This window comes from Halteromyces radiatus, assembly GCF_025201355.1.
Source record: "Halteromyces radiatus strain CBS 162.75 chromosome Unknown BX664scaffold_7, whole genome shotgun sequence".
NCBI classification, from domain to species: domain Eukaryota; kingdom Fungi; phylum Mucoromycota; class Mucoromycetes; order Mucorales; family Cunninghamellaceae; genus Halteromyces; species Halteromyces radiatus.
In genome coordinates this window covers 87,755-109,645 of record NW_026251693.1, presented here as the reverse complement: position 1 = coordinate 109,645, position 21,891 = coordinate 87,755, and the positions used below count along the sequence as shown (strand labels likewise).

Genomic DNA, 21,891 nt, shown 5'->3' with positions numbered 1-21,891 from the left:
ATTAGATCATCATCTCTTTCCTTATCAGTAAGACGATTTTTTTTCTTTTTTTTTTTTTTGACTGTCACATGTATATTTAAACTTTTAGATTTATTTACTTATCAATTTATGTTATCTAGTTTATTTGATCTTTTGTTTTAAATACAAAGTCAATGTCTTTATTAGATCTATAGTTACACTTATTCACACTTCTTCTTTTTTTTTGTATACCAGCCAATCATAACCCAAGATCTTTTTCAATCTCATAAACCCCCTTTTTTTTTTCTTTTATCAGTGATAGTTAGTCATTTACAAATATGGAAATGACAAAAATAAACACATACATAATATATATATATATATATTTTATTTAATTGAATACTAAATAATAACTACGAAACAGAGCAATAAAAAAAGTTGACACCTACAAGTTCAAGTTGATGAGTCAAAGCATATTTTTTGTAATCAAAACTTCTGCGTTCTTGAACACTTTGGGATAAAGATTCAAACTTGATATTCTTGTTAGGTTGTTTATAAAGTAAAAAAACATATCGATGATCGCCTGTACCAGGTGGAGGTGCTGGTCCCAAATAGTTGGTCAATTGAGAAGATGCTGCAGTTGCTTTATCTTGTTGATTACCTATAAAAATAATAATTCTTCCATTTTTAAAACAAATTCCTTTATTGCTTCTTTTAGATAATTACCAGGAATATTTACTGCCACCCAATGACGCCAAGGTCCATTTTTAGGATTTGTTCGTGATGGAGCATCAGGATCGACCTATTGAATAAATAAAGATAAATAATATATACTAAAAAAAAAAAATGAGATTTTTTACCATGAATAGAGTATATTCATTATCTTCATTATCTTCAGTAACAAATTGAACTTGAGGAGCTTCTGCTGTTTGATTTGTAGTAAGATGATTACCAATAGCTACTTCTTCATCAGGATATTTGACAGATAAAAGTGTTTTAGGTTGAAAACCTTCATCAATAACTATTAAAAAAAAACGAATATTTAGTTGTTATTTATTCTTTTTTATTTTTTTACTTTTTTATTCTTTACCATCAGGAATGATTCCAGCTTGTTTCAAAGCATGTTGCATATTCATATCAAAAGTAAAAAGTGGCATTGTATACAATAAAGTGTTTGAAAATAAGAGGAAAAAGAAAAGAAAAAAGAAAAAAATATACGCCAATATGAAACAACAAAATTTGGCATGAGTGAAAAAAAAAAAAATTGAGAAAGACCCGTGGTGAAACTTTTCTTTACATTGGTTGGTTTTATGGTCATCTTTTTTTTTTTATATTCCGCCGCACCTTTTTTTTTTTCTTTCTTTCTTTCTTTTCTTACTTACTCCTTTTTTTGTTTGCATATTATATATCATGTCTACATCTACTGAAGATATTCAGTCAATAACTGATAGAAATGAAACTCCAGAACATCAACTCAAATTAGTTTTATTAGGTAAACTTATTTTTATTAGAATTCTATCAAAGTATAAAAAAGTATATTCTTTTTATAGGTGAATCTGCAGTTGGTAAAACTTCTTTCCTTCATCGATTTGTGAACAACAACTTTACCGAAAAACGTGAACCTACAGTTGGAGGTAATATAATAAAAAAGGATAGTTATAAATGTGATGAACTAACAAAGTTATTATTATTATTATTCTTATTAGCTGGTTTTCTTACAAAAACGTTTAGAATAGAAGATAGGATGATCAAAATGAATTGTTGGGATACTGCTGGTCAAGAACGCTTCCATTCATTAGCTGTAAATGATAAAAAGGAAAGCTAAATATATATGATTAAATCACTTTTTTATTTTATTTTATTTTATATAAGCCAATGTATTATCGTGGTGCTCAAACTGCTATAGTAATGTATGATGTATCAAAACAGGTAAATTATTAAATAAATACAGTTCAAATACGATCATTTATCATTTTATATTATAGGCAACGTTTGGAAGAGCAAAGATTTGGATTCGTGAATTACAACGTCAAGCTCCTCCACATATTGTAATTGCACTAGTTGGAAACAAGATTGATTTATGCGATTCTTTAGAACAAGAGACTCCTTTGGATAATGAAAACTTTGATTTTGCTGAACATGAAGAACATCAAGAACGTGAAGTATCAACAGAAGAAGCATCAAAATACGCTGCAGAATGTGCATTATTATTTTTTGAAACAAGTGCTCGTTTAAATATCAATGTAGAAAAAGTATTTACAGAAATAGGTAAAATGATGATGACTCCTATTTTTTTTTTTTTGTTACTAACAACCCTCTTTTTATATATATAAAGCCAAAAATGTACCTATTGAATACCTTACACCTATAAGACCTCCAGGTGGAAATAAATCTGCTACTTCTTCTTCAATACTTAATCAACATGGTAACAATAATGTGAATTTAACTCTTGGTAATACAACAGGCGAAACAAGATCGAATGGATGTGCTTGTTGAAATAGTTTCGCATTATTATTATTATTATTTTTAAAATAAATATTGATTATTACTATTTTGTATGACTTTATATATATAATTGAATGAATGATGGTATTGATCTCCCCGTTGTGATTCCTGCATAAATATCAAACTCGCCCAAAGGTACAAAGCGGAATTCCAAATGACCGTATAAGCTTTTCTGGATTTTTTTTTTATTTTTATTTCTTTCTTTTCCTTTTTCTTCTTCTTCTTCTTTCCTTTTATATGATAAAAACTTCAAAGTATTCTTCTACTAGTCAACATTATCAATCACGAAAACAACAAATGAAACGTCCTAGAGCACCTATTGCATGCTTCAGATGTCACCATAAAAAGGTAACTCCCAAAAAAAAAAAAAAATCATCAGTCATCAACTGACCAACGCTTTTTTTTTTTTTTAATTGAAATAAAGGTACGTTGTGATGGAGCTCATCCTTATTGTACACGATGTCAAAGCACAGGATCATCCTGTTCTTATCCTAGTTCACGACGTTCACGCAATACTCAACCTCATCATGTCGATCCTTATATAGATCATCTATCACGATTGGAGCAACATATTCGACAAATAGAAGCGGATATGAATGATTACCGTGAAATGCTTTTATCCAGCTTGGCCACTTCCTCTTTTCATTCAACCAATGAAAGTGATCAAGAAGAAATGTTAAGATCTCATCTCAGTAAAACAGAACAAGAAGTACAAGAATCAAGAACCATTCTGGCACAGCTTCGTCTTCGTGGTGAACAAAGAATAGCTAGGACAAAGAGAAATCAAACAAAAGAAGCAAAACAACAACAACAACAGCAACAACAACCACAACGATCATCAAATAGTAAAAAGCGATTCTCTACAAGAACAACCAAATTTGGTAATTCATCCTCATCTTCATCCTCAGTACCTACTTCAACAGATTTAACTACATTCTCGGCAACGAAAACGGCATCCAATTCTGGCATGATGACCATGTACTCGGCAACCTCTCCATTACAACAGATGACTCCTTTCTTACCACTTGGTTCTTCTCAAGTTCAACCCACGTATCCAATACAACAACAACAACAGCAACAACAACATTTGGTTTCTTATTACCCTACGACATCACAACAAGGACACAATGATCTGTATTATTTGACTGTGGCAGGAAATAGTGGACCTTCTTATTATGATCCATTGATGGATTACCCTTGGACGACACCAACAGATTTTGCAACTGGATTACAACAAGATGACGGTAAACGACATGCTATCATGGACAATAAAAATGACAATGAAACTGCTCACTATTCACCATCCACCGTGGCCGCTATAGAGGAAGTCACTCGTCTCGCTCAACATATCCAACAATAATACAGCATCCAACCCATCCTCCTCATCATCATTTTGGACTCAGCATCGTTGTTTCTCTATTTTCATTTTGGCAACGGGCATTATGGACAATTTAGATTAGTATCTGGCTGAAGGAAAAAAAAAAAAAAAGGGGATGGATGATGAAAGTTTAGTATCCAACTATAGAATGTCAAACTAGTTTTTTTACATCACCTTGGATAGATAGATAAATAGATAGATAGATATATTCAATAAAGGAAAAAAAAATGTTGTCTTTTTATTGTGTTTTATTTTTTTTTATTATAATATTGAATCAGTTGTGTAGCAGTGATAAATAGATATTACCTTTGAAAAAAGGAAGGAAAAAAAAAAGGAAGGGGGGACGAGATGTGAGGGATAAAGAAAAAAGGAAATGATGGGGAAGTAACTGGACGAATAGGTAGATTAGAACTAATGACAAAAAAAAAAAAAAAGGAGGGGGTGGACGGAAGAAGATACTACAGCAGTTTGACACAAAAGAATGATAAATAATAGGAACAACAAAAAAAAAAAAGAAGAAGAAGAGGAAGGATATATAAATATAGGTATGTATATAATGAAAACTAAAGCACCAAAAAGAGGAAGGGAGATAAGCTTGATATAGGAGGTGAAGAGGGGAATCACCAATCTAATGAATAGCATTATCCAATTGATCCACCATATGCCATAACATATCCTTGTTGTTCCAATAAGAAAAGTGAGCTTGAAGACCAAGAAGATATTGATTTGAAATCATGCCACCAAACATGGGACCAGGTTGTAATGCATAATCCACTCGACGACTCCCTGGTAAACTTTGCAATAACATGGTATCTTCTTCCAAAGACGAAATACGAGGAGATCGATGAAGGTTGGGTAAGGATTGACGTCGTTTCTTCTTTTCCATCATCCAAGATTGTGGCGAATCATAGATCTGACTTTGTCGACGACGATATAACATATTGGGATCATTCATGGTCGGCATAGACAATTGACTAACAGGTGGCATATTACTTGCTTTGATACTTGATTTTTTCTTGGTATTGCGTTTGTTGAATAAGGAAGATGATGAACATCCTGTGTCCAATGGATTCAAGAATGTTGTATCGTTGTTTTCATCATCTTCTTCTTCATGATCTTCTTCAATATCCGAACCAAGAGCCGAATCTCGATCAAAAGAGGCACGAGGAGAGATATATTGGAATAAAGCACCGACAGATGATAATAAAGTAGTTCGATCATTGGATTCGCTAGATTTGCTTTCCATATTGTTATCATCATTTGAATCCAATACATTGTTTCCACGCATGTGAGGAGCAGGGGGTGAAGAATAGTGAGGATGGTTGCCGTTATTATAGTGAAGATTGTTACTGTTGGACGTGGTGGTGGCAATGAGGGACATGGAGTCTTTGACAAGAGTAGGAGTTTGAGGGGGAGTCCAAGGAGAAGTCGATGTAGTAGTGGCGATACTATTCAAACCATTGACGGGAGACTGAGGGGTACTTGAAACTTGAATATCATCTTGAAGTTTTTCATTTGATCGTTTGAACCATGAAGTTACCCAATCGGTCAGAGATGAGAATATAGGTGTTGATGCATCATTCGGTATGGCAGATTCTACTTGAACACTATCATGATGTCGACATTCAGGATGATATAATGGTTCCACGCGATAAGCCTATTGGATATAAATATACATATAAAAATGAGTTATCGTATTAGTAAAAAAAAAAAATAAAAATAAAAAATAAAAATAAAAATAAAAAAAGGAGATAACTTGAGAAGAACAGAGTAGTGAATAAAATCGATAGATAGATAGGGGGAGAAGAGATATAGAAGAACAAGTATACAAGGAGAAATATAGGAGTTTTTTTTTTGTGACAAAAGGAGGAAGGAAGGAGAAGAAGAAGAAGAAGAAAAAGAAAAAGAAGAGAAGGAGATAAAGGGTTAACTTACCAAAGGATCACAAGGATGATAAATATTTTCAAAAACGGTAGAGGAATCAGGACAATATAGTTTTGGATCTTGATTACGAATATTAAGGAAAGCACCTAATGGACAACCCACACCAAATAAAAATTGAGGTTTGAAATCTAAATGAGGTACGTTCAGGTCTAATTTATCGAGTTGAGCTTGTTCTTCCATAGTAGTGATTGAACGTTGATGAGCTAATATATCCCAAGTAATCAAACCTCCCAAACTTAAAAAAAAAAAGTGTTAAAAATAAGAATAAAATAAAAATATATCAAATAAATACATTTATTCACTTACGAATAACCAAAGATACCAATGTTACCTTGAAAAGTAGGATGAGAATCAATAAATTCATGATATGCTTCGTTAAAAGTACGTGTGACATGGGTAATAATAGTTTGTTGTCTATCTTTAGCAAGATAATAAAGACCGTCCATAATATAATCGTTACCAACCAAACGCATACCAGGAATATTTTTGAGACTAATATTATTCAAAGATTCGTCTGTTTGTTCATGAATATGTTTATGCCATTCAATAGGAATGAGTTGAATACGAATATCTCGGTATGGCATACGTGCTTGTAATACTTCACATATAGTAGATCGAATAGTTTCCACTAGAAAAATTGAATTCAAAATATTAAAATATTTTTGTATATATATATATAAAATAAAAAAATAACTTACTATGTTGTTCAAAATAACCAAAACGTTCAGTTTGTTGACCAATACCCTATATATTATTATTATTATTAATAAATATTACAATATAATATTTATATAATAATTTATTTATCTTACATGAATAACAAAAATAACATGATCAATTACATTATTGTCTTGTTCCCAAACAGAATGAATTTCTTCGCCTTTTAGAAACAAAAAAAAAAAAAAAAAAAAAAAAAAAGATAAGGAACCGATAAAATAAATGCAAAAAAAAAAAAAAAATATATATGTATTCAATTACCGCTCCCAGTTGGTATGGCAAGATCAGGATAAGTATCATAAATCATATATAAAAAAAAGAACAATCTGAAAAAAGAAAAAGAAAAAGAAAAAGAATTTCAAATAAAAGAAAAAGAAAAAGAAATAAAAAAAAAAAGAAAATGTTTATAAAGGTTTGCCACCCTTACTTGACTACAAAGATCAAAAAAAAAAAAGGACCTCCTTTGGTAACTCCTGAACCAAAAGATTTTTTATTTTTTTATTTTTTTTTTATTTCTTTTATTTTTTATTTTTTATTTTTTATTTTTTTTTATTTATTTGTCAGATGAAAACAACAGAAATGTTATTTCGATAAAGGAGTGAAGGGATTATCTTTACAAGTAATATATGCAGGTAACAACTTGATGTTGTTTTTATAGTTGTTGTTATATAATGATGGGATTAACTTTAAAGAAGAACTGCAATAGGGGAAACAATAAAAGGAGTACTGATAAATACAAAAAAAAAATAAAATAATCCAGTGTATTCCAAAAAAGGGTGGCAACTTATTGTTTATAATGAATAAATGTAAAAAAAAACCAAAATGATTTCTTTCAATATGTAAAAATGTGTATCCGCGGACAGAGTATCGTTTTTCATATGTCTGTCTGTCCGAGATTCTCCATATTCATAAAGCGACTCCGCTTATTTCTATACATAAAAAATATCAATTTTTCTTTTTTTCTTTCTTTTCCTTCTTCTTCTTTTTCTCTCTCTCTCTTTTCAATCTATATATAAATAAATATTACTTATCATGTCCTTTGACGAAATTAAGATCGGTAAAGGTGAAGATTTAGTCACCTTAACTCGTTGGGTCTTATCTCAACAACAGGTAATAAAAAAAAATAAAAAAAAAAATACTCCTCTCCCCATACACCCCGCGTTTTTTTTTTATTGAGTCTTCTATTTTTACTCAATCATAACTCCTATTTTTTTTTTTTTTACAGGAAGTACCTGAAGCTTCTGGTGATTTGACTATTCTTTTGACTGCTATTCAATTCGGATGCAAGTTTGTGGCTTCAAAAGTCAAACAAGCTGGTTTGATCAACTTGTAAGTTTGAACTCGAAAAAAAAAGAGGAGGGAAGGGAGGAAAGGGAGAAAAAAAATAAGATGGGAGTGTTTACTAATAAAAGTTTGATTGAATAGATTGGGATTGACAGGAACTGCGAATGTACAAGGTGAAGATGTCAAGAAACTTGATGTATTAGCCAACGATATCTTTCGTAATTCTTTAATTGCTTCTGGAAAAGCTCGTCTTCTTGTATCTGAAGAAGATGAAAATGCAATGATTATCAAGAATCCTCATGAACGTGGAAAATATGTCGTCACCTTTGATCCTTTGGATGGTTCCTCAAATATTGATTGTGGGGTATCCATTGGTACTATTTTTGGTATTTTCAAAGTGGTAAGTGGGTAGATTTTTTTTTTTTTTTTTGAAAATATTGACTAATATATTTTTTTTTCTTTTTCTTGATGACCCCTATTTGTTTTATAGAAAGATGAAGAAAACCCTGATATGTCAGATTGTATTCGAAGTGGACGTGAATTGATTGCTGCTGGTTATTGTATGTATGGTTCTTACTGTGAAATGATTTTGGTAATGAATGACTAAAAAAAAAAAAAAAAAAATCGAAACGGAACGGAATCACTATGAGAAGGAGAGGGATTTTTAATTATGATTTCTTTTTTTAGTCTGTCGGTAATGGTGTTAACGGTTTTACTTTGGATCCTGCTATTGGTGAATTTATCATGACCCACCCAAACGTAAATTCAAAAGAAAAAAAAGAAAAAAGAAAATCTAGATGTTTTTTTTTATTATCCGCTTATCTCAAATAATATTTTTTTTTTTTTTAGATTGTTTTACCTAGTCGAGGAAAGATTTACTCTGTCAATGAAGGAAATTACAAATACTTTGATGAACCTTGCAAGAAGTATGTAGATCATGTCAAACAAAAATACAGTGCTCGTTATGTTGGCTCCATGGTATCCGATATTCACCGAACTTTACTTTATGGTAACGTTACACATACTTTCTTTTTTCGGACTATTTTCTTTTTTTAAAAAATATGGGGAAAAAAAGAAAAAAAGTAATTTATGCTAATGTTTTTTTTTGATATAGGTGGTATTTTTGGTTATCCTGCTGATTCCAAATCAAAGAAAGGAAAACTTCGTATTCTATATGAAGTATTCCCTATGGCATTTTTGATTGAACAAGCTGGTGGCAAGGCAACAACTGGAACACAAAGCGCTTTGGATCTCATCCCAGAACATATTCACGATCGATCTGGTATTTGGTTGGGTTCAAAGGAAGATGTGGAAGAATTGGAATCATATTACAAGAATCAATAGAGTAGAAACAAAATAGTTTTACTTGTAGAGTATGCAAATATTTTATTGTCCATTCAAATAAATAAACTGATTTTTTCTATTCCCCCCCCCAAAAAAAAATCTTAATGACCAATGATATCTCTAGACTCACCCCTAAAAAAAAAAAAAGAAAATGCATATACGATCTCTCTCTCTATGCATCGATGTAATTGTTTTTTTTTGTATAGTATGGGATGATAGATGATATTTATGATGGCTCATGTCCTATGATGGTTACTTTATGTCGATATACGGAATAATAATGATATGCACATTATTAAACAATGACGATCTTTTTAATATAAAAAATGAGTTCATATTAAAACTTAAACAACTATCGAATATATGTACGTGCAACCTTATTGACAATGACATGTTTGAGTATACTGGACCCTTTTTCTTTATTGTTATACATATATATATATAATATATATAAAAGGTTTAATTTTCTGTGTATGGATACTATTACTGATCATCAAGCATTGTCACAAAGTAAAATAAAATTTTTATTTTTGAGTTTACACAGTCATATGTATGCTATCAATTGGAAGGGGGGAAAAACTAAGCGAAAAGATGTAAGTGATATTGAATTTACACACTATTTTGAATAAGTGAAAATTCACTATGAAAAAAAAAGAGGTGTTGATAAAAGATGTACAAATGAGTGGGGGGAAATAAAAATGAGATATCGTCCTAAGGGGTACATGAATACAAAAATATGAATATATAAAGGGGAAGGAGAGTATGAAATCCATCGATCACGAAAGTAAAAAGCTATTTTTCCCTTCTTGCATAGACTTGAATAATTGTTTTCGCAGAATAGCCTTGGTGGAATAATCTGGCATCTTGAGATAATTGGCACATGTCATCACCGATGGTAAATAATCATCCGCAACTAATGGTGCTTCGCAATTCTTCCGGACAACAGTAAACATAGGTCGCATTGCTTTCCATCCTATTCCAAAAAAAAAAAAAAAAAAAAAACGTCAGTGGTGTCATAATACCTTTTACTCAGTCTCATTATACCTCCAATTGGCAATCGTGGGGATCCTGTGGTAAATTGTAAAAATTCACGTTTTTCTTCATTAGTCATTTCAGAAAGCACCTCCAGAAGATGCTTGACCGTGTTGCTTTCCATTGTATATCCATGATCTGCCTTGATAGTATCCAATAAAGCTATTCATTTTTATTATTTAATATCAAAAAAAAAATAATGATCATAAGGTGAGTTTTTTTTTTCATGAATATCATGCATATTTTCTGACTTACTTGCGTATGACCAATCTTCATTTGCAGCACCAAAGAGAGATACCAATTCTTCACAAGTAAGTACTTTGAGATCTTCAATAGGGAATAGTCCACTGAATCCATCACGGAATGCCGATATTTGTTCTTTGATTCCAGATCCAGCTATCATGTCTGTCAAAAGATATATATATTCTTCTACATTATCCATTGTCACAGGTATTTGAGACCCACCACGCTAAATAGAATTTAAAGGATGAAATGAATTATAGGAAAAATAAAAAGAAGATTTTTTTTTTGTTGTTACCTTCAGTTCGATATTTGGATACCCTGGTAAAGTAAAGTCTAAGCATAAATCTTGAATTTTGGCACCATTGATTGTAATGTTTTCGATAGCTTGAATTTGATCAGACTAAGTTAAAAAGAAAAAAAGTGAATAAGTTCTTAGAATCTTTTTTTTTTTTTGAATAAACTGTCATACCTTTAAACTTATGTCTTGTTCCATCAAATGTTTCTTATCTACATAGGCTTGTAAGTGAGACACAGATCTTGCAAGGGTGGGATCAATTTCCTACAGAGAATAAGAAAGAAAGAAAAAATAATAATAATTGGTTATCATGTTATCATTTCTTTTATCTCTTTTTTGTTACCTTCAATATTTCTAACGGAGTCACATCATCATGAAGAAGTAATTTGAAGAAAGCCACGCTAAAGGGAATATCAATAATCCGAAAGTCCAGCATCGCTTTAGCAACAAATTGACCGAGTGTCTTGAATAATTGAATGATCTTTTTCCTAGATCTGGTATCCTTGTATCTTGATAATGGAGCTGGGAAAAGTCCTCGCTTCGCCACTACATATATATCTTTGTTTACTTCTTCTTCAGAAGATGTATTCACACCGGAAAGAGTCATCTTGGCATCATCAATGTCACTAATATCGTCATCTTGTCTCCACATATTTGTAGATTGCTTACTAAATTCCTTGGAAGCCAGTGAATAAAATTCCAAAGTTGGACCGAGACCAGTACCTTCTTCATCCACGTATTCAATCTCCAATACAGGTTGAGAGTTACCAAAAAGTCGCATTATCTTGATGGTATATTCCAAAATTTGATTTCGTTTCACCATCACTTTCTTTCGTTCCATACGTCCTAATGTTGGCTGTTGTTGCTGTTGTTGTGATGATCCACCTTCAATACTTCGTCCAGACCCACTATCATTCGTATACCCTCCTTGACCATCATGTCTCTGTCCATTTTGAGTGTTATTTCGCATTTGCATACTTTGCCATCTTGCAATCAGCCGGGAATAACCAAAAGACGTGCTCTGTATAAATAAGTGTCGTACATCGAATGGAAATAAAAACGGATAGTTTCCCATAAAGTAGTATACCCATTCCGGAAGACATGAACTTGCCACAATCAAAGGTTCTTCTAATTGTCGTTGCATCTTGGCTGCCAATTTTCTATTCACGAATTCAGTCATTGGTACCAGAGAAGGAGTTTCTGTTGTTGTTATTATGGCCGAAGGTGATTGATTGATGGCTTCCCATGCTCCACTCAATGTCGCCAGTTCTTTCAGTAATCGTAATATGTTCAAACAAATTGCATCCATATCGGGCAATTGCTTGGGAAGCTGTGAATTGTCGGTTTGTTGTAATGATGAATTTTCCGCTTTCTTGGTAATATCAGTATCGTCTGTAACAAAAACGCGTTTGTAAGTAACTGGGTATGCTGTTGACCAAATAGGATGATTTGTCGTCTGAGGATCTGATTGATTTTGTTTTCTTATTTCATTTCTGTGAATGGCGCCATATACTGTCGAGTCACTGGATATCATAGTACCTTCCATATAAAACTGTATCTTCCATTTTCCTTTTTGGCGAGTATTTAATTTTGATTTGGTTTTTGATGTTGATGATGATGATGCTGTTGCAGTTTTCGTTTTTGATGCTGATCTCGATAATGATGGTGATGATGATGATGATGATGATGATGATGATGATGATGACGATGATATAGATTTCCGAAGTGTTGCTTGGCGGGAAGATGTCCTTCTTGAGATAGATTTTCCATTCTTGAGAATAGTATTATCCTATTGTAATGAACAAAAAAAGTGAGTAAATAAAGGAGTAGAATAATCCTTTCAAAAAAAAAAAAATACCTTTGAATTTTGTTCGTCATCATCTAAATTCATTTGTTCTGGAGGAGATGTCTTTTCGTCATCATCAAAGTCTTCTTCTTCGTCTGCACAGATCGTTTTGTCAGTCATCAGAATATCATTTGGATCATGAATATGAGCCAGTAAATATTCTTCCAAAACACGGAAGGTTGCAACTGCATGGGTGGCCACCATCAAATGCTGATATTCTGCTGGGATTCCAGGTCCTTGTCCAGTCAGCCTAATTCGGATTTGCTTGGCTAATAAATGTACAGGATTTCGGATACTATCACTTGATGATAAAGAGGAACCCAAAGGCGATACTACTTCAAATCTTTCAAATTGTGTGAAAAGATCTTCTAGACGTTTCACAAGAAGTCGCAGAGAAGGAGAAGCCATCATACCGTTTTCTTCTTCTTCATTTAATTTGAGTGTCTCCATGAACACAGAGTAAAATGTTTGCCTTCGTTGATTCACAGATGCCATATATTGAATTTGTCGTTTATCACCGTCGTTAGATTGAGTAAGATATCCCAATAAAGCCTCTAGCATACCAGATCGGAGTAATTCAAATCCACTGATGCCAATAGTAGATCCATCAATATAGGATACAAAGTTTTCCAAAATGTTGCGTGCTGCTGGATCATCCGTTGTTCCAACAAGTCCTTGTCCAAATTGTTGTAATTTATGTAAGCTGTTGATAAGAGGATCAGCCCTATCAGTTTGTTGAGCAGTTGAGTAAATCTTGATAAAATGCTGAGCCAGTTGAATGACAAACCTCCGAAGTGCACCATGTCCAATTCCAGCTTCACCTTCTCTGATCGATGACATTGTTGAAGGATGCGTTTCTAAACGAGACCGATTTTTTTGAAGTCTCCTCATCATAAAGCTACGTTCCAGTAAGTTGGACATTTGTTGACTTGTATCCGAACGTGCAGATCGTCGTTGATTTGAAGCAAGAATAGGGCTATCAGTGAACAACCTCTCCTCCATGGATTGTGATGTTGATTGAGTTGAAGACTGTCCTGATTCACTATTTGTTTCGGATATCATAGATAAATCATCAATTGACGGAGCCAGAATAGTACCTTCTAAAGATTGATGCATTTTCGCAGAAACACCTTCTTCTACCAAGCTTTTGTTCGCCAATGTATTGATTTCATAGTAAACACCTTCACGCTGGAATAATATATAGTAGACATCCGGTAGTTTCTCCAGTAAGAATTCTGCTTGAAAAAGAGCATCTATCACAAAAGTAGTTTGTTCTTGTTGAGCTAATAAACCCACCAGGAACCCAGATAAATTCACATGCTTGAGGACAATTTTCAAAGCATCACTGTCCATAAAGAAGACCAATTTGACCAAGATATGAGTCACCAATTGTCTAACACGTAAATTCACAGTTGAAGAATAAATTTCCAATAGTAAAGGGAATAAAATAAAGCCAATTCGCTGTAAAAGTTCTGAATTTTCTTTGAAGAGTTGAATTCGAGGATCTGGAGATGCATTTTCAATAGATTGTCCTGATTGTGAAGCTAACGAAGATGAAGGTGATGGTGGTGATGATGAAGAAGTCGAAGTTGGTGATGATGGTTGTGACAATGATTCTGGTTGAATTGACTTTGCAGATCTGGTTCGTAAAGCTACAGGTTCTGTTCCTTGAAAACGTTTCCAACTAAAAATTTCATCTTTAAAAATAAAAAAAAATAAAAAATGGATGAGAAACAAAAAGATCCAAGTCTAGTATTATTTTTTTCCTTACTTTTTGGCAAAGGAGGAAGTAAATCAATGATGATCTTCAATACCGTATATAGAGAGTCACGCCATTTGTTGTCCAAAGATATCATAGCTAGAGAAGCAGGAGTACCAGTATGCAGGACTTCATTTGATGGAGGGAGATTATGAGCACCAGTAAGAATTTGATAAAAGTATCCAACAATATCAAGATTCAAAAGTTGATATCCAAGTTCTGGGGATGCCTTGGAAACACATCGAAAGACACGTAAGATATCATTGAAGGTACCAGATCGAACAGCATTTGAGTTTCCAGAAACAGGGAGAAGACCGATCATTGTCTTTAATACATCCATAGAGATCACCTTTTCAAAAGCAGTAGGATTTGATCGGTAACTTTCGGCCAATCTTGCCCAACATAAACAAGTAAGTTCGATCACTGTACGATCTGAGTAGGTTAAAGTATTTGTAAGGATCGGTATAATTTCCAGAACTTGAGAAGATGAATCCACACCAATATTTCGCATACAATGAGAAGCTGTTTGTAACGCTGTACGTTGAGAGTGTATACTGAAAAAGTCAAAGTACATGAGAGAAGCGCTTAGACCACCATTCTGAATCACAGCCTGAGGTACCTGACTTGCAACCTTTTCCAAAGCCTAAGGAAAAAAAAAAAAAAAAGTGAGCCATCAAAATACCGGTGAATTGACAATTTTAGTTTGATAATTACCCCAAGAGCTTGTTCAGCAAGATCAATATATTGAATGGATTTCAATTTGTCGCATAATACTTCAATAGCACCATGGGATACTACACTTGATGCAGCCGATGGTAGAACATCTAACAAGTTTGATAGACATCGACAAGCAAGTAACATCAATTCAGGATTTCCTCCACCATATTGCTCACTCAAAGCAATAGCGAGCATCATATCATCTTCTGTAGCACCAAGAGTAGGATCTGCATTAGAACCTTTCATAATCTTGACAAGTTCCTTCACAAAGGCATCACATTGGAAAAAGCCGGTCAAATTTTCTTCACTGCTGATTGAGAGAGTTTCCGCTAGTTCTTGAAGAGCGATAAGTTGTTGAGTTTGATCGTCACTGTTTGATAGATTTTCCAAAATGTTGCGAAATTGGCCAGACATTCCAGACATGACACCACCAAATAGATCATGCATATGTAATCCCAAATTACGGCGGAGACGTGATAATCTACCAACATCGGCATCATCCAAATCATCCATGTCATCCTGAGAATGATCATCGGCATCCATATCGTCATTTCTACTGTCACTATTGATGGAATTATCGTTATGATTATCGTCATCAGAGTCGCTATCATTTTTGGATATATGACTTGTTTGTCCACTTTTGAAGAATTCGTCGTCATTATCGTCGTTATCGTCATTTTTACCATCAAAAAAGTCGTCCATATCTTCATTATCATCTTCAAAATAGGTATGCCAGTCACCTTCGTTTTGGTCGTGGTCATCGTCACTACTATTACCATAGTTCATCATGCCTGATTCATCCATAACCAACATGTCTTCATTTTCAGCAAAAGAGTCCATTTCATTGTCTTGACTATGGATGTCATGTTCTACTTCCATCAAGGCCTTATCAGTGAATCTATCAGATGTAACTTTAGTTTTGTCCATATCCATACTATCAGATGACACCCTGGAGGAGGCTGAAGATTGACTAATAATAATAATAATAATGGGAATAAAAAAGGTTAGAGGCTATGAACTGGTTTCTTATTGGAGTGGCTCAAAAAAAAAAAAAGTTGGTATTTACGTTTTGGAAGTTGAATGATTATCAGCCTTGGCTTTCCCTTTGGATCTTGTTGACGTAGAAGGGGGTTTTGAGGTATCAGGAGTCTTTTGTTGTGACTTGAAGACTTTTGGTCGAGGTCGATCCAAGGAGCCTATATCAGCTTTCTTTGTATTTTTGCGTTTTCCAAGTTGTGGTCGGGAAGACGAGAAACCGGGTTGAATAGGGTTGCCTGTATCGGATTTAGCAGTAGATATATCAGGTTGTTTGCGTCGTCTGCTATATAAATTAAGGAGAGTATTAGTATTACTACCACTATTATCAATAATAGTGTTTTTAAGTATACCTTTCTTTTCCAACGCCAGCCATCTTTATAACAGTTTAGATACAAGTCCTTATTTTTTTCAAGAATCCAGTCGATCAAGAAAGTATATATTTTACTGTAAAAAAAAAAAATGTTAGCAACATGGTATAAATATATAACTTTTTTATTCTAACAAGAAACTTTCAAATATTTTATTTTTCTATATTACCTATTAGCGGTATCAGAATAGTTTTATTTTATTTTATTTTTATTTTTATTTTTTTTTGATAAAGAAATGAAAAGAAAAAGGAAGAGAGAAGAGAAGAAAAAAAAAAAAAAAGGAAAAGGCTGCATTAAGGCTCATCTTAGTCGTTCGTGACAGTCAAAAAAAATTTAAAACGCGATTCTTTTTGGTTCGTCATTTTTTTTTTTTGATTTTTTTTTTTTTTTTTTTTTGATTTCTCTACAGTTCTTTTTTTTCTTCCCCCTTCTTCAACTCTTCCCCCCTTTTTTTCTTCTTCTTCTTCTTCTTACAATCTTCATCCTTACACCTCAAAATTCAAGACAAGGTGGAAAATATAGTGAAAAGAAGTAGTCGAGGATCAGAATCACCATCCAAACGACACCGATCCGAAGTTATGACCCACCAAAATGATTCTAGTGAGCCTTCATCTCCTACATCTTCAATAGACATGACTCCAACAGAAAATTATAGTCCATTATCAGCAAAACGTGCTAGAGAAACAAGTTTTGGTAGTGATATTGAAATAACAATACAACAACAACGTACTACCGCAGTAACAATGGACGAAACTGACGATGAACAACTTGAAAACGCTGTTGCTGGTTGGGACTGTAATGACAATGATATCTCGACCTGTCTAGAAATATCCGATCTACCTCCTACTGAACAAATTGATTACTTGGAGACACTTAAAAACTCTACCATGAAAGAAGGTGATACTTGGTATTTGGTAGCTAATTCTTGGATGTCAAGGTGGAAACAATATTGTAAACGTATGGCAAGTCCAATGGTCAATACTCAACTTTTAGGTTCTCAAACTGCTCCTGGCCCTGTCGACAATAGCTCAGTCCTCAACTCCAACAAGAATCAATTATTACCAGATTTGGTTGAAGGGGAAGATTACACCTGTGTACCTGAATTGGCTTGGCTTTCCCTGGAGAAATGGTAAAATATAATTTTATTTTTTTATTTAAATAGTATAATCTAATCAAAAAAAAAAAATCATTCATATATAGGTATGGTATCTCAGTAGATCCTATCCCAAGATATGTCATTACCGAAGGCGAAGTCAATAAAGAAACTATGATTGAAATTTATCCTCCAACATTCAAAATATATTTGGCCACATCATCACAAAACAACAACTCTTCTTTGGAAAAATGTCCAACCATTAGCCTTTCAAGGAAAACTTTGGTGATGGATATGAAGAATACTTTTCTGAATGCTTTTGATTTGGCTCAAGATGTGGATTTTGAACTTTGGCGATTAGATGATGATCTTCCTACCACTCTGAGTTCCACTTCAAACTCTCCTTTCGTTTCTACTTCTGTCCTCCGTGATGCTGAACGAATTAACCTTGATGAAGACTACAAAACAATCTCCGATTTATCCTTGGCTAGCGGCATCTTGGTCATCAATCTATCTCAAGATAACACTGATTCTATACTAAATTCGACAACAGCAGGTCCTCTTTCCATTGGTTACAACAACAATTTATATGGTAATAGGAACAATGATGATAGTGATTTTGGTTCTTCTTGGATTGGAAAAAGTGCACCAGTATCACGACAACAAGGTATTTGTGGTTTATCCAATCTTGGTAATACATGCTTCATGAATTCGGCCTTACAATGCCTTAGCAATACAATGCAATTGACAAAATGGTTCTTGGGTAAGGAAAATAAAATAAAAAAAATAAAATAAAAAAAAAGTATCAACTCAACTAATATTCCATTCACAAATAGCTGGAAATTACAAAGAAGATCTGAATCGGGACAATCCATTAGGCATGAATGGTGAAATTGCAGAAAATTATGGATCATTGATTGAAAAACTTTGGAGTGGTACAACAGCAAGTATAGCTCCTAGAGATTTCAAAGTAAGTGAAAAGAAATCAACAATACAGTATATTTGCTTATTTATTTATTTATTTATTTATTATGAATGATTTAGTATACTATCAGTCGTTTCAATCCTACTTTTACTGGTTATCAACAACATGATTCTCAAGAATTGTTGGCATTTTTATTAGATGGTCTACATGAAGATATGAATCGAATCCTCAAGAAACCATATATAGAAATGCCTGATTTTGACAATATGACCGATGAAGAAATTGCGAAAACAAGTTGGGATTATCACAAGGCTAGAAATGATTCCATCATTGTCGACCTCTTTCAAGGACAATTCAAGAGTCGTTTGATTTGTAATGTTTGCCACAAGGTATATATATATATATTTTTTTTTAAAAAAAAGAGTATGGTGTACATGATGGATCTAAATCATTCTTTGTTATTGTTTACTTTTAGGTTTCGGTAACGTTTGACCCTTTTATGTATTTATCCTTACCTCTCCCAATACAAAAGAAACGAAAAACTCAACTTGTATATGTTCCCTATGATCCTTCTATCACTCCACAACGTATGACCATTACTCTTGATAAGGATGCAAGCTTCAAGAATCTCAAAGATGCTGTTGCGAAACAAGTGAATGTTGACGATCCATCCACGGTAAATATATAATATTTTGATATTTTAAGAAAAAAAAAATAAGGACATGTATTAATTCCTTTTTTTTTTTTTTTTGTAGCTCTTTGTGGTAGAAATATTCAACAACAAAATTTACAAGGTGTTCCCGGAATATGAACTCGTTGCGTCAATTGGACTGTCAGACATTATTTATGTATATCAATTACCTGGACCTGTGCCTTCACGTTCTCCTCATACAAGACGTCAACCGCGCTTTTCAATTAGATCCAGACTTGGTTCCTCTGCTATTGAATCTGGTGATACTATGGATGAGGATGATGAATTTGATGGTGAAAAATGGATTGTTTTCCCTGCCTATTGTGCCTCACGACTTGATACTGAAAATCAATATAACTATGGTCAATTTGGTGGACCCGTGATACTCGCTATGCAGGCCAAGGATGCCATTTGCCCTGAAAATGTATACAGATTGATTACCAAACACGTGGAACGTTACACCATGGTGAAACTTTTTGAAGAAGTACGACGACCATCTCAAGCTTCAATCATTGATGATGCCATTACACCCATGTCACCCGCATCACCAACTCTTCCTGAAAACGAAGAAATAGAAGATGACAATAGAGAGAGCATGGATATTGATACTGTGGATCAGCAACCCAAACTTATTCGAACAGCGGCTGCAGTGACTGCTGCTGGAGGACGTCAACTTGAACCCATCAACAACCTATTCACTATGAAGGTATTCTCTGAAAACAACTACAGCTCTGATCTTGATGATCTTATACCAACAAGCATCTCTTCTTGGAGATCTGGTTCTCTCGAAGATCTTAACGAAAGGTTTATCAAGGAAAATGCTGAACGGATTGAATATGAAAAGGCGAGACGAGACTACGAAAATAATAGAAACAACAAGGAATCAATGGATGATACTATGGATAACAATAACGACAACAATATGATTTCACCAAATCAAGCCTCTATAGACGACTATGACAATGATGTTGTAGCGGATGTTGCCTCAGAATGGAATAACGATGATACAACGATGACACCAGATGCGGCAATAACAGTAACAAACAACAATAGTGATGACACCAGTAGCGAGACGAGCTCTACTAGTAGCATGATCTTTGAAAAATCGAACTCTCAGGATAAATCGGTTACTATACAATCAGCATCTCCCATCTTATCAACGCCATCTTCTCCACCTCCACCACCACATGTACCGCCACGACGCCCTCCACCACGAACGGTTATTAGACAAGGCGAAGGAATTATGTTAGATTGGCGTTTAAAGAAGGCACAAGAATTATTTGGTATTGGTAAATCACTTGAACCTATGAATTATGGAAGCAATTCTTGCAACGTAAGCGACGCCGGCTGGAAGGAAATCGACGATATTGCTGATCCTGATGCTGAATCTGATGAAAAGGAGCGTAATCGCAATGTTACACTTATGGATTGTTTAGATGAATTCACCAAGGAAGAACAACTCAGTGAAGAAGATCTTTGGTACTGTCCTCAATGCAAAGAACATCAACGTGCCACCAAGAAATTCGACATTTGGCATCTACCAGAAATCATGGTGGTCCATCTGAAACGCTTTAGCCATACTAGAACTTTACGTGACAAGATTGATGCGTTTATTGATTTTCCCATGGAAGAATTGGATATGACCGACCGTGTACTTGGCGTGAAGAATGTTGACTCTATCGCTAAGGAAGACCGTTTTATTTATGATCTTTATGCTGTGGATAATCACTTTGGTGGTATGGGTGGTGGTCATTGTAAGTTTCATTTTTTTTTTCTTTTTTATTGAAAATGGAATAATTGCTGATCTTTTTTTTTGTATATCTATAGATACTGCTTATGCCCAAAATTGGCAAGATGGTGAATGGTACAATTTTGATGATTCTCACGTCAGCAAAGTAGAACAAAAGGATGCCAAGGTAAAATATAGGATAATATATTAAAAAAGGGAAATACATTGTTAATGATTATAATTGCTTCTTTCAATTAGACCAAAGCAGCGTACCTGTTGTTCTATAAACGCCGAAGGCAATCTGACAATTATGAAGAACAAATCATTGAAGAACAAGAAAACGCGCTTGAAGAAGAATCATGATACCGATTACCTACTACATATTAGCTACGTACTCTATTGGTTAGTGTAGTCTTTATATAAATATACATCAAATAAATCATTGCATAAAACATTTATACAATTCCGCATCCAATGTCCTACTCAAAAGCAATAATCACTTGAACAAACATATCTTTTTTGATGATCTTTTTTGGTTGACTTCTCTCTCTCTCTCTCTCGTACTTGGCTCTTATCATCATGATGATTCTTTTTTTTTTTTTTTTTTTTTTTTTTTGGTAGTGAATATTAGTCAATTAGTTTATATATAGAATATTGTTTTATTACATTCTTACATTAATAAAGCCCTATTCGAATATTGTCTCTGAATCATCATACAACAGGTTATTATTATAATAACATGAAAGAATGTTTATAAATAGTTATCATCCAATCATTTTAACCATACTATCACTTTATTATTTCATCATTCTTCATCATACTTATTATCATCCTCTATCTTCAATCACATATCGAAAAAGAATACTATGGATAAGAAGACTAGCTGATAATATTTGACTTCAATTAATTTACTATATGATTCTAAAATATTCTGATGCCGTATTAGGATATCATAATTATTAAAATATTGATGTGATCGATCTGCAGAAAAATGAGTTCCATAAACAAAACTTTTTATTCGATCA

General features: G+C 33.5%; 7 protein-coding genes across 7 annotated transcripts; 4 read left to right on the top strand and 3 right to left on the bottom strand.

Moving 5' to 3' along the window:
• Nucleotides 1–324: 324 nt before the first annotated feature.
• Nucleotides 325–1,219, bottom strand: BX664DRAFT_338934 (phosphatidylethanolamine-binding protein). Its single transcript, XM_051546537.1, has 4 exons — nucleotides 1,049–1,219; nucleotides 819–979; nucleotides 685–760; nucleotides 325–619 (listed from the first exon to the last, which is right to left on the bottom strand). The coding sequence occupies exons 1-4, from the start codon at nucleotides 1,113–1,115 to the stop codon at nucleotides 372–374; spliced, it is 552 nt and encodes a 183-aa protein (XP_051397383.1). The 5' UTR covers nucleotides 1,116–1,219; the 3' UTR covers nucleotides 325–371.
• An 86-nt stretch (nucleotides 1,220–1,305) lies between these two features.
• On the top strand, nucleotides 1,306–2,514 carry BX664DRAFT_338930 (ras family-domain-containing protein). Its single transcript, XM_051546536.1, has 6 exons — nucleotides 1,306–1,450; nucleotides 1,509–1,592; nucleotides 1,665–1,759; nucleotides 1,831–1,887; nucleotides 1,944–2,226; nucleotides 2,294–2,514. Exons 1-6 carry the CDS (start codon nucleotides 1,369–1,371, stop codon nucleotides 2,452–2,454), a joined length of 762 nt encoding a protein of 253 aa, XP_051397382.1. The 5' UTR covers nucleotides 1,306–1,368; the 3' UTR covers nucleotides 2,455–2,514.
• A 129-nt stretch (nucleotides 2,515–2,643) lies between these two features.
• On the top strand, nucleotides 2,644–3,845 carry BX664DRAFT_387879 (uncharacterized protein). The gene is made up of 2 exons (XM_051549414.1): nucleotides 2,644–2,811; nucleotides 2,888–3,845. Exons 1-2 carry the CDS (start codon nucleotides 2,701–2,703, stop codon nucleotides 3,821–3,823), a joined length of 1,047 nt encoding a protein of 348 aa, XP_051397381.1. The 5' UTR covers nucleotides 2,644–2,700; the 3' UTR covers nucleotides 3,824–3,845.
• A 624-nt stretch (nucleotides 3,846–4,469) lies between these two features.
• BX664DRAFT_268156 (DDHD domain-containing protein) lies at nucleotides 4,470–6,369 on the bottom strand (the record flags this gene model as incomplete). The annotated part of the gene is made up of 4 exons (XM_051540979.1): nucleotides 4,470–4,856; nucleotides 5,307–5,498; nucleotides 5,777–6,012; nucleotides 6,117–6,369. The coding sequence occupies 4 exons, from the start codon at nucleotides 6,367–6,369 to the stop codon at nucleotides 4,470–4,472; spliced, it is 1,068 nt and encodes a 355-aa protein (XP_051397380.1).
• Nucleotides 6,370–7,457: 1,088 nt separating this feature from the next.
• On the top strand, nucleotides 7,458–9,229 carry BX664DRAFT_338927 (fructose-1,6-bisphosphatase). Its single transcript, XM_051546535.1, has 7 exons — nucleotides 7,458–7,612; nucleotides 7,728–7,831; nucleotides 7,928–8,186; nucleotides 8,277–8,378; nucleotides 8,474–8,545; nucleotides 8,636–8,795; nucleotides 8,901–9,229. Exons 1-7 carry the CDS (start codon nucleotides 7,535–7,537, stop codon nucleotides 9,128–9,130), a joined length of 1,005 nt encoding a protein of 334 aa, XP_051397379.1. The 5' UTR covers nucleotides 7,458–7,534; the 3' UTR covers nucleotides 9,131–9,229.
• Nucleotides 9,230–9,602: 373 nt separating this feature from the next.
• On the bottom strand, nucleotides 9,603–16,666 carry BX664DRAFT_387876 (uncharacterized protein). The gene is made up of 12 exons (XM_051549413.1): nucleotides 16,598–16,666; nucleotides 16,411–16,504; nucleotides 16,089–16,343; nucleotides 15,020–15,992; nucleotides 14,318–14,948; nucleotides 12,559–14,243; nucleotides 11,044–12,252; nucleotides 10,875–10,964; nucleotides 10,701–10,805; nucleotides 10,418–10,631; nucleotides 10,175–10,324; nucleotides 9,603–10,103 (listed from the first exon to the last, which is right to left on the bottom strand). The coding sequence occupies exons 2-12, from the start codon at nucleotides 16,431–16,433 to the stop codon at nucleotides 9,907–9,909; spliced, it is 5,532 nt and encodes a 1,843-aa protein (XP_051397378.1). The 5' UTR covers nucleotides 16,434–16,504; nucleotides 16,598–16,666; the 3' UTR covers nucleotides 9,603–9,906.
• Nucleotides 16,667–16,840: 174 nt separating this feature from the next.
• On the top strand, nucleotides 16,841–21,441 carry BX664DRAFT_338921 (uncharacterized protein). The gene is made up of 7 exons (XM_051546534.1): nucleotides 16,841–17,557; nucleotides 17,629–18,284; nucleotides 18,358–18,491; nucleotides 18,566–18,835; nucleotides 18,922–19,122; nucleotides 19,202–20,891; nucleotides 20,965–21,441. Exons 1-7 carry the CDS (start codon nucleotides 17,007–17,009, stop codon nucleotides 21,075–21,077), a joined length of 3,615 nt encoding a protein of 1,204 aa, XP_051397377.1. The 5' UTR covers nucleotides 16,841–17,006; the 3' UTR covers nucleotides 21,078–21,441.
• The last annotated feature ends 450 nt before the right edge of the window (nucleotides 21,442–21,891 follow it).

Bases quoted from the DNA above. Each gene is read 5' to 3' on its own strand.
- BX664DRAFT_338934 (XM_051546537.1), bottom strand. From the start codon at position 1,115: ATGCCACTTTTTACTTTTGATATGAATATGCAACATGCTTTGAAACAA. The intron at 980-1,048 runs GTAAAGAATAAA...TTTTTTTAATAG, and splicing joins AGCTGGAATCATTCCTGATG to TTATTGATGAAGGTTTTCAA. The intron at 620-684 runs GTAATTATCTAA...TTATTTTTATAG, and splicing joins GGTGGCAGTAAATATTCCTG to GTAATCAACAAGATAAAGCA.
- BX664DRAFT_338930 (XM_051546536.1), top strand. From the start codon at position 1,369: ATGTCTACATCTACTGAAGATATTCAGTCAATAACTGATAGAAATGAA. The intron at 1,593-1,664 runs GTAATATAATAA...TATTCTTATTAG, and splicing joins ACGTGAACCTACAGTTGGAG to CTGGTTTTCTTACAAAAACG. The intron at 1,888-1,943 runs GTAAATTATTAA...TTTATATTATAG, and splicing joins TGTATGATGTATCAAAACAG to GCAACGTTTGGAAGAGCAAA.
- BX664DRAFT_387879 (XM_051549414.1), top strand. From the start codon at position 2,701: ATGATAAAAACTTCAAAGTATTCTTCTACTAGTCAACATTATCAATCA. The intron at 2,812-2,887 runs GTAACTCCCAAA...ATTGAAATAAAG, and splicing joins TCAGATGTCACCATAAAAAG to GTACGTTGTGATGGAGCTCA.
- BX664DRAFT_338927 (XM_051546535.1), top strand. From the start codon at position 7,535: ATGTCCTTTGACGAAATTAAGATCGGTAAAGGTGAAGATTTAGTCACC. The intron at 8,379-8,473 runs GTAATGAATGAC...TTCTTTTTTTAG, and splicing joins CTTACTGTGAAATGATTTTG to TCTGTCGGTAATGGTGTTAA. The intron at 8,546-8,635 runs GTAAATTCAAAA...TTTTTTTTTTAG, and splicing joins TTATCATGACCCACCCAAAC to ATTGTTTTACCTAGTCGAGG.
- BX664DRAFT_387876 (XM_051549413.1), bottom strand. From the start codon at position 16,433: ATGGCTGGCGTTGGAAAAGAAAG. The intron at 10,806-10,874 runs GTATGACAGTTT...TTTTTAACTTAG, and splicing joins AACAAGACATAAGTTTAAAG to TCTGATCAAATTCAAGCTAT. The intron at 10,104-10,174 runs GTATAATGAGAC...TTTTTGGAATAG, and splicing joins CCCACGATTGCCAATTGGAG to GATGGAAAGCAATGCGACCT.
- BX664DRAFT_338921 (XM_051546534.1), top strand. From the start codon at position 17,007: ATGACCCACCAAAATGATTCTAGTGAGCCTTCATCTCCTACATCTTCA. The intron at 18,285-18,357 runs GTAAGGAAAATA...ATTCACAAATAG, and splicing joins ATTGACAAAATGGTTCTTGG to CTGGAAATTACAAAGAAGAT. The intron at 20,892-20,964 runs GTAAGTTTCATT...GTATATCTATAG, and splicing joins TGGTATGGGTGGTGGTCATT to ATACTGCTTATGCCCAAAAT.